Here is a 10,356-nt window from a genome sequence, read left to right as displayed (position 1 = left end):
ACCGCGCTCGGGGCCGGCCCCGCCCCTGGGGCCGCGATTTAAATAGCCAGCCGGGCGGCCACTCGGCCGGGGCGGTGCCGGGGTGGGGCGATGCTAATCAGGCGGCTCTTAAAGAGCCAGGGCCCGCGGGTGGGAGCAGGTGTGCGGGGAGGCCCGGCAGCCCCCGGGCCAGGGCGCGGGCGAGGTGAGCGCTTCGCGGGCGCGCCCAGCACGGGGCCGTACTCCTCCTGCCCAGGTCCCCAACCGTCTGCCCGACGAGGCGCCGCGTCGTGCAGACCTTTTTTCTAAGACCTGCGGGAGATGTCGGGCCACTGTTAGGCCAGGGAGCCGATCACAGCCCTGACGGAATGTGGTCAGTGCTTGGATAAACCTCTTTCCAAGTGGCCAGAGGCCAGTCCCATGCTACCCCCATTCCAGCCCTGAGCAGGGGTTCTGGCCAGGGTTTATGCTTCAAGGCATTAAACTGAAATGTTTTCACCCTGCATGGCCAAATCAGGGGACATTCCCAGGTAGGTTCAGGGGCCCGACGGAGCATCAAGCAAGAAAATACTTGGGCAGAACCCTGGGCAGGGCAGGCCCTCCCTGGGGAAGACTGGTCTGCTCAGGCCCCAGGGAGTGGACAGATGGAGCTGGGCCAGGCAAGTGGGGCTGGGATTCAGTGTCCCCAGCTGGTGGCTTTCCCAGTCCTTCTCCATACCTCTTGGGTATTGCTAAGTGTCCTTCTCGGGAGGCCCATTCTGCTCACCTCTGCAGGGCCTGACTCCTGGGGCTCCATCGTCCCACCCTCTGTTGTGTGAGGTGTGAGGAGTGCAGCCCCCAAAGAGAAGCAGAAAAGGTTGGGAGGGTAACAGCAGCCACCGCCGTTGCTGCTGAGGTTCTGGGTGTTTTCATGTTCAGTTTTGTGATTTTCTCCATTTTCTAAAATGACTTCGACGACGAGCTCCCATAGGTTTGAAGTTAGAGCGAAGCAGTGAGAGAGACGGACATTACATGTTATCTGAGGGGGGTTCTCCAAGCGAGTGAGACTGTGGGGGTTACTGGTTTACACAGGCTCAGTGCTTGGCATCTTCCCTTTGATGTTCACAGCCCTGTGGCCAAGAATTTGGAGAGGTGCCCACTGACCCGGGGACACAGTCCTTGCAGTTTGTGCCAGGTACCCACATACCTGGGAGCCCTGACCCACGGGGTCCTGGACAGCTCAGTATGGCCAGAAAGCCTGGAAAAGCCAAGGCAGCTGGCCAGGCTGGAAGGGCTGCACGTCTGCACCCACGTGCAACTCACACTCCCTACTTGCCACACACTCACTCACACCCCCACTAGTTTACACTCTAACTTGCATACTCACATTCATACACAGTCACATCCACACACTTACACTCAACACACTAGCACACTCATTTAAGCACACACTCCCACTCACACCTTGCTCACACTCAGCCACACATGTTAACTTGTGCACTTACATTGGCACACATACATGCATACTTTCAAACTCACTTGCTCACAGTCACAAACATGCTAATGTGCACACTCACACTTGTACACTCACTCATACATTCACTCACACTCTTGTATGGCCCTCGAATTGCTTTAACCCCTTCCTCATCACAGCTGTGCTGCCCCTCTTTGGGCAGGCAGGCGGCTCCCTGCGCCTTACTGGCAAAGGCCTAGTGGAGTCAGGACAAGACCCTCCAACCTGGCCCAGCCTGAAAGCAGAGCTGCAGGGAGGCCTGGACTCCAGGCCTCATAGCAGGCACCTCCTCAGCACAGCTAACGTTCCGAGCATGTGCCTTGGGGCCCTAGTCAGGACCTTTCTGGTATGGGTTTGGGTCTACCTGGGGCTTGCAGAAGCCAGAGCACCCCAGGGCCCAGCCCACCTCTGAACACAGGGGTACTCCATAGGTGCAGGGTGGCGGGCTTCTTCTCCAGGCATGCTGGAGTGGGCACAGACAGGGCTCCTGACTGGCTGCATAAAGGAGCTTTCTGGCTGTGGCACTAGGCAGGTGTCCTCAAACTTTTTAAACAGGGGGCCAGTTCACTGTCCCTCAGACCCTTGGAGGGCCGGACTATAGTTAAAAAAAAAAAACAAAAACTATGAACAAATTCCTATGCACACTGCACATATCTTATTTGGAAGTAAAAAAACAAAACGGGAATAAATACAATCACACCGCCTCATGTGGCCTGTGGGCCATAGTTTGAGGACCCCTGCATGTCTGTGCTGCCCACAGGCCTGTGTCCTGTGCAGGTTTTCAGCTGGGCCTGGGCAGCTGGGGGTTAACACAAGGCCCCACTGCTGCGGGGCATTGCCTGTTACAAAAAAAAAAAAAAAACCACACACAAGTCCCCAGGCAAAAAAGAGAAAAAAATGTTTTTTTTCAGGTGCTAAATATATTATCAGGAAATACTTTTCAGCAATGTGCTGTTTTAGGCTCCCCTCTGGACTCAAGGGCGCCTTTGTCTCTGCCACAGAAAATCCACATTTATCAAAACCAAAATTGTTTTATCAAGCAGGCTCATGTTCCGTGGCCAGGAAACCCGAGCCTCCCCAACAGGCCTGTGACATTTTAATTTAGGGCCTGAGTGTGTGTGCAATTTAGATGGGAGAGCCCCAGGAGCTGCCCTCAGGATGCCCCAGGACATGGGGCTCCATGTGGTCCAAGGTGGGGAGAGTCTTACCCCCCACCCCCAAGGTGGAGCTGGTCCTGCTCAGCTGGTCCTCGCAGGGCAAGGCTAGGGGCTCCAGGCGGGGGCTGCACCCAACTCTGTGACTTTCTCCTTTCCTTCCCAGAAGTGACTGGTGGAGCTCAGGCTCCTCTAGAGCAGCCGATCCTAACGTGGGCACAATCAGAAGCCCCAGCCCCAGGTAAACCTCCAGCCCCTCCAGGATGAGGTTGGAGAGGTCATAGGATCCAAAGGGCAGGAGGACCAGACTCCTGCGGAGGCAACCCACCTGTCGCTGCAGGCCTGGGTGAGGCCTTGGTGCAGCTGGCCCACCAAGGCAGGTGGGGGTCTGTTCAGCCCATCCTATGCCTCCTCCCTATACACACGGAGCCTGCATGCACGGGGACACTGTGATGCACCTCTGCTATTGATTTCAGGGGGAGGGTCTGGGTTTCACCACTGCTTTATTTAGGGAAAACAGGGAGGAACTGGAAAAGCTGTTGCAGGTGGGCTCAGGCATGAGCTCTCAGCATTCGGTGTGACCTGAGATCCCACCTTCTGCAGGCAGTCTTGTCCATCTCCCCAAGTTTCCAGGACAGAGCCCATTTTCTGTGTACCCCATGGCAGCCAGGGACACTCCAGAGACCAGATGTTCTTGTGTGACCAGAGCTTCACAGGCATTTTTAATGCTATAGAAAAGCCTAGCAGTATTATGGCAAGTAAAAGTCTTAAAAAGTTGTTAGGCTCTTCCAGTAGCATATGTGCTGTGGCACCAGCCGTCCTGAGCACACGTGCTGGAAGAAGGAGATGCTGGATTCACCTTGTCTGCACATTGCAGATTAGGGTGGTGGCTACCTTCTTTATGTGCTTCTCTGATAAACATATTTTGCAATCATTTGAAACATATTAATGTTTTGGAAGCCCAAATAAGCAGTGTGCCTGATTCCAGCAGGCCCATTGCCTGCCCCAGGTATGGCCAATGTGGATCCTGTGCCCCCCATTGAGCAGGAGGTGCTCCTGTGTTGCCAGGGGTGCCCCGCAGCGCTTTCTGGGGACCTTCCTCTTCTGTCTGCCCACTCCCCTCTGTGGCTTGCAGGCTGTCCTTGAACAGCTAGGAAGGTTGGTGCCTTCCTGCTCAAAGGCTGAATGGGACCCTCCAGCACTCCCAGCATGTCTGAAATTCCTCAATCTCAAGAGTCTGCAGGGTGGCAGGAATCTAAAGATATTTGGTGTTCTGTCTCAGACAGGAGCTGGGCCCCACCTGCTTCCCAGCCTTGTGCATGTGTGCATGTGTGCACATGTGTGAGTGCATGTGTGCCGAGTGCATGTGTGCTGTGTACACACGCACGTGTATGTGTGTGCATATGCACGAGCATGGGCATGCACAGGGGACAGTGTATCTCCTGGGATTCAGAAGTCCCAGGTGGATTTGTCCCCTCTACCCACTGGGGTGGTGGGGAGAGGCAGGGGTCAGTTTGTGGCATCCTCTGCCTGAGAAGCCATACAAGGGCTTAGGATCTCCTGACACAGATGCCTGTGTGACCTCATGCTCTGTGAGGTGGCTTTGGGTGTCCATCCCCTGCAGGGACCAGGCCTAAGGGCCACCATCGGGTTCTCATTGATATCCAGACTCCTTGTGGTTCTAGAAAGAGACCCCAAGCCTCATCCTCTCCCTGGAAGAGCCCCAGATCAGTGCTGCCCCCACCATGCCTCCCTGAGCACCCTGGGCCTCCTGGGCTGGGAATGAGGCTGCTCTGCAGGTCAGGGGATGGTAGTACGGGGACAAATGTGGCTATGTGGAAGCCTCAGCAGCTAGTGGGTAATAGGGCCGCCCATTTGCTGGGTGCTTTTGGCCTCTGGTCATGGAGAGGACACTCTGGGGCTGGGGTGACCCTGATTTATAGATGAGGAAACTAAAGCCCAGAGTGCATGTCCAGGACCTTGGGGCTGGGGAAGGGCAGAGCTGGGACCCACTGGGCCTCTCCTGGGCAGGGTCTCCCTGTGTGTGTTGAGGGGAAGAAGCAGCCACGCCTCCTGCTGAGCTCTGGCAGGAAGGACGGCTGGCAGGAAGGAAGACCAGCAGGAAATGGTCACTGTAGACCACCCAGGGGCCTTCACCTTCCAACTCTGGGGAGGGTGCAGGGTGGAGTCAGGCCCCCTTGCTTGGCTCTCTCAGCCCCCCAGGCCACTCCAGCTCTCTCCTCCCTTGGCTATCCTTCTATGGTGGTGGTGGTGGTAGGGGTCCAGCACTCCTGTGCCCACATGCTCCAGTTGGTAGGACCCTGTGCCTCCTGCCTCAATGGGGCTGGGCCCAGCCTAGCTGAGCAGCACTGATCTGGAAGCAAGGCTGTCCCTCACCTGCAGACCAGGTGCCCAAAAGGCTGCTGTGAGAACAAAGGGAGAGTCTTCCAAGCCCAGCCCATAGTCCTCAGTAATTGTTAGATTCTAAACCCAGTGACCACACACTGCTGGAAATGTTCAAGAAAATGCTAATTTATTTCCATTAGAGAAATCCTCTTTTCCTAAATACATCATTTTTTGCTGAATAAGCAAAACCACTATCTTCTATGCTGATTTACCTACTTGTTAAAAATACAAAAATCTCAGACAGCCCGTGGGCCGTTGGAAGATTCCCCATGAGCCACCAGGTGAGCAAGCTGGTTGTGCTGCATGAGGCCCTTGTCTTAATGCTAAAGCACCTGCACCCTCACAGCCGAAAGGGCGGTTGCCACTCATCTGCATGCTGCCAGGTGCTTCCTCTGTGCTGGGAGCTCCAGCTCCAGTGGATTCTGCAGGGATTTGGAGAGGGAGGCATGGCCACAGCAGCCTGAGGACACACTGGGGCTCCCCTACCAGGAACTTCTAACTTGGGGTCCCTTCCTTCCACCCCCACCCCTGAGGCCCCACAGGGAAACTGCAGTTTGGGGTAGGAGGATTGAAGGGTCCTGAGTGCCACACACTGCTCCTTGGGGGCCCCCTGCCCATCTGGCAGAACACTCTGCATCAGTGGTGCAAGCCTGCCTGCTACCCCCCACCAGTGCACTGTTTGCCTTTGATGGGCCACTGCAAGGGTGCTGTCATGGCACCTGTGTCCCCTAGGCCCCTCCTTCACTGGTGGGTCACTGTGTTCTTCCCCTCAGAGCCTGACTGAGCTGCAGAGCCCTCCTCGACACAGCTGCCAGGCCAAGTTACAGAGTGAAGCCTGTTGGCCCATCTCTTTCTGCCTGCTAGCTTCACAGGATTTAGGACGTACAGCGGCCCCATCAAGGGATCATAATCGATCTCATAAGATGATCTATCTAGTCTAAGTCCCCCAGTGTGATCTTGAAATAGACAATGGCTGTCACACAGCTGTAGTGATTGGACAGGGTGTGTTACCTGAGCTGGTGGTCCTTCCAGCACTGGCCAGTGTCCTTGGCTGGGAAGGAGGCTGAGAGGCAGCCAGTGCCTTGTGGCACACATGGGAATTCCCCAGATGACTGTGCCCCACAGACACTGTAAATGTACTACTCACAGAGAAAAAAAGGCCATTTGGAGAGAACAGCAGATCGCTCTGGCCAGTGTTAATGGGAGCAAAGAGTAAAAATGCTGACAGGTGACCCTTGGGCAGGCCCAAGATGGCCGCCTCAGTCTCCATGGCAACCAGGGTGGTTCCCACAGGGACTGCCCAGCGTCCCCAGGCTGGAAAGCAGGGGGCCCACAACAACATTAAATGTTATGCTCCACTGCCTCTCGCAGCCAGATAGTCACGGGAACTGGAATCTGAGTTATTTCCAGCCACCTGCCACTGAGATGGGCCGCGGTTCCTGGACACGGAGGTTCTACAGCCTCTGGCCGTGGGGCTGTGGTGGCTGTGCCTGCAGGACATTATGTTTTTGGCTCCAGTTGGTGGAAATGTCTCCCACGTGTTTTCCCATGTTTACAGAGCTGAGGGCACGGCATGCAGCTGAGGAGGCCGCCCTGACGGGGCCTGGTTGCAGGAGTCACACTAGATCAGCACATCCAATGCGGAAATGGAACACCAGGCCCAGGTGGGCTTTGGGGGGCTGAGCCCTGCTCCCCACAGCAGGAGTCATCAGAGATGAGTGGCTGCAGCACAGGCCAGTGCCAGCTGGAGGCTGAGTCTCCAGGTGGACAGCTCTGCAGTCAGTGGAATCAGTATACCCTGGGATGGGGACTGAGTGGTGGCTCTGGGAGGGCTACCTGCTCCCTGCACTCTCTGCCAGCCTCGCACCTGCCACATCTAAGCTCAACCTCTCTCGTGTGGAGAACAGGCCCAGCTTCCCCAGCAGCAGCTTGCTCTTCCGTGGCCTGGCCAGTCATGGCTGCTGGCAGTGAGTCCACCGGGGACGACTGCAGCAGGGCTCACTGCCTGGCCTGGGAGGCCTGGCCCAGGTGCACCGCTTGCTGCTGCTGCACTTCCTGGTCCAGCTGCTCCTTCAGGCTGGCCACCTGGGGACAGGGCAGGCGCTCAGGTTGAGGAGCAGGCCGCGTGGCCATGGCTCCCAAGACAAGGAGGTGTGGAAAGTTCCTGGCAGAGGTGGTGGGAGTAGGAGAGAGTCCTTAGGCAGGTGGGCAGACTGGCTAGTGGTCAGCGAGGGGTCATAGTCCGGCTCTTGTGAACACCTGCCTCTTGTGTTCAGACAGAGGGGGGTCCTAGGGACAGCAACTGCTCACATGTGGCCAATGGTCCCCTTCCATTCAGGCCACGAAAGCGCTCAGAATAAGGAAATAAATGTTTGTTTGCTTTTAAGTTTAGCAAACATGGTTTGATGGATCAGGGATACTGACTTGGGGACACCACTGGGCTGTCACTTTGCCTCTCTGGGCCTTGTTTTCCTCGTCTGTAAAACAAGGGTGTTGACCAGAGAGCACCAAGGCCCTGACAGCCCTGAGTGCCCGGACTCAGGGGTCCAGCCCCAGCAGGTGTGCTGTGAATGCATGTGTGTGTGCAGTGCAAGTACACACCCGTGTCCCAGCCATGCATCCTGGCCATGTGTCCTTACTTAACTGTGCCCACATGTGCCACTGTTCTCCCTTTGTGACTCTGAGGGCAGGTGCACAGCTATGCGTGCTGTCTCAGCACCTCACACAGCAACTCTGGCAGGACTGTCCTCACCACTGCTTTCTAGTCAGGGTGCAGAGGCACAGAGAATCCACGGACCACCTCCAAGTGAGGTGTGAGACAGACCACAGCCCTGTGCCCTTGAGGGGGCGTGTAGGGTGCCCAGAGCTGCCTGGGCCCATAGGCTCCATCACAGAGCACCTCATTACTGGAGACTCACACAGAGGCCAGGAGGTCCGCCTAGGCTGCTGCTGCAGAGATGCCAGTCCTCCCTCCCCTCTCTCTGCCCCCACCAGGGGTTGGCGGCCTGGACCTACCTGTCCCTCCAGCACCTTCACTCGCTGCTGGTGGACTTGCTTGTGGGACTCCAAGGCTGGTGTAGCCTGCAGCTGGGCCCTGTGCAGATGCTCTGCCTCTGTGGCCAGGTCCTGCTTGGGCTGGACAGTCAGCTCCTGGAGCTGCTGGGTCCAGGCCTGCTCCAGCCTTGCCGTTTGGGTCTGCAAAGGGAACAGATACTTCATTGTTGTTTGCTCACCAGAGGACCACACAGAGTTCTGGGATGGGAATGCCATGGGTGCCCCACCCCACCCTCAGGCCACTGTCCTTTGGTTGACTTCACTGCCCTCTGCTGGGTCCCTGGCCCAGGACTGGCCAGCAGACCTGGTGTTTAGACCCATGGGCCGTGGTGCCAGCTGCATGCTAGAGTTAGAGCCCAAGTCACGGCCTCCAGGTCGGAGGGACCCTAACCCTGACCTAACCCTGATGGCACCTGATTCCTTTTGGCCAAGCTGGGTGCCTGAGGGCACCAAAGTAGATGCCTGCCCATCACGCCCCTTGCAGTCTCCTTGTCTGGGGATGGGGATGTGCCCAGCAGTGGATGGAGAGACTGAGACCTCTATGGCCCTTTCTATGGGTATCAGGCCCTGGTTCTCAGGGGACCCCCCATACGGGTCTTTGACATCTCACCACTCCTACAGGGACTTCAATGTCTCAGGAAAGGCAGGGGCCCTGGAGAAAACACTGTGGGGACCCAGGGACCTCCAGGTCTGAGGTCCAGCTCTGCCTGGGTTCTCGGTGTGACTTGGGCGGGGAGTGGGGACCTTACTGCTGTCTAGGCTTTGTTTCTGCATCTGTCACATGCAGGAGCTGGTCCCAGACCAGCTACTGTGTGTGCATGTATGTCCACCCCTCTGGGACCTCCACACTTCGGAGTCCACCCCCTGTCTACCACAAAGCTAGGGTGCCACAGAGCTCCACCAGCCTAGCTGACCAGCAGCTGGTGGTTCTGCCTCAGGACTTGGTCCTCCTCCTGGTTTAGGCTACCCAGACACTGGTCCAGCTGCTCCTTCTCAGCCCCCAGCCTCACCATGTCTGGCATCTTCTGCTCTGTCTGCAGAGCCCAGGGTATGAGGTCAGGCAAGCCCTCCCTCCAGGGAGCACAGAAGTGTCTCTGAGAAAGGCTCTGAGCCCCCTTGAGAGCTGTGGGGGTCAGAAGGGCACTGCCCTGTGCCAGGACACCTGGACACACAGGTTTGTCCTTCCTCCCCTCTCACAGCGGAGGCATCTTCAGCCAGACTGTCAGCTTAAGGAGGAGCATGGGACCAAGTCCCCATCCTGCCTCATACCTGCCAGCAGAGGTCCCCATGGACACACACAGCAAGGGACTCTCTATTTCCTGGTGGAATGGCAGGCTACCGTGAGCCCGGGTCCAGTCCCCTCTGGCGCCTGCCTCTGCAGCCTGGACTCAGTGTCTGCTGAGCTCGTACAGGCACAGACACTTGCTGACTCAGCCTGACAGCCTGTGGCTTTGCCACCATTGTCCTCCTCATAGCTGCAAGTGGCTCCCCGAGAGTCCTCTTCTTTGTCACCCACCCACCCCCATCCTGGTTGGCACAGGGCAGCAGGAATGGGTCTTGTGTCAAGTATCAGGGAAGGTCACCCAGGAAACGAGCACTTTCTGTGACGTTGGCAGGGCTCCTCTCATCACCATGTGGATGGTCCCTCTGGGAGAAGGAATTGGGTCTAAGGATTTTCTCCCTGAGATAGCATTAGAGAAGGAACATCAGCTGGAGAGCCTACTTCTGGTGAGCCCAGACCTCTCCAGAGCATGTCTCTCAGGTGGGATCCCATGACCTCCCAGGCTGCTGTGGCCCAGGCCCTGCCCTCCAGTCAGGCTGCCTCCACCACCCCTGCCTGCCCCCTCCTGAGTCTTGTCTGCTGGGGCTGTGTACACAGGGGCAGTGGCCTTGGTCTGGAGTCCTTGGTTTGGTGCCAGACAAACCTGCCTCTGGCCTTGGGGCTGGAGCCGGCCGGGTCTCTTAGGGGCCCTGAGATACAATGGATCATTTGCCTGGGTAAAGTTATGGAATTAGTGGTCAGAACCTCATGAAAATAAGGATTTCATTCTTTCTCAGGACTGAGAAAAACAAAGAGTCCCCTTCCACTGAAAAAAGGAAGTCCTGTTTCTTTAAAAATCCAGTTATAGTCCTGGAAGTGCATATTATAAAGAGAAGAGAAAAGTGAAATCCAAAATAAATAAACGGCCACATCCGGGTTTCCCCTCCTGAGACACCAATAAAGGGTTTATGGATTTGTGGGCCCCTCACAGCTGACCTCCTGGAACTCAT

General features: G+C 56.7%; 1 protein-coding gene across 2 annotated transcripts in view; it reads right to left on the bottom strand.

Annotated features, from left to right (window-relative positions):
• Nucleotides 1-5,215: 5,215 nt before the first annotated feature.
• Nucleotides 5,216-10,356, bottom strand: part of CROCC2 (ciliary rootlet coiled-coil, rootletin family member 2) — a 63,558-nt gene continuing 58,417 nt past the window's right edge. For both annotated transcript variants that reach the window (XM_053597775.1, XM_053597776.1), the window contains exons 28-29: nucleotides 8,047-8,226; nucleotides 5,216-7,116 (exon numbers count right to left, since the gene is read on the bottom strand). In XM_053597775.1, coding sequence (XP_053453750.1) covers nucleotides 7,030-7,116; nucleotides 8,047-8,226 — 267 coding nt within the window. In that variant the 3' untranslated portion in view covers nucleotides 5,216-7,029. The remainder of the gene's footprint in view (nucleotides 7,117-8,046; nucleotides 8,227-10,356) is intronic.

Source organism: Nycticebus coucang, chromosome 7 (genome assembly GCF_027406575.1).
Source record: "Nycticebus coucang isolate mNycCou1 chromosome 7, mNycCou1.pri, whole genome shotgun sequence".
Lineage (NCBI taxonomy): Eukaryota > Metazoa > Chordata > Mammalia > Primates > Lorisidae > Nycticebus > Nycticebus coucang.
This window is presented reverse-complemented; position numbering and strand designations above follow the sequence as displayed.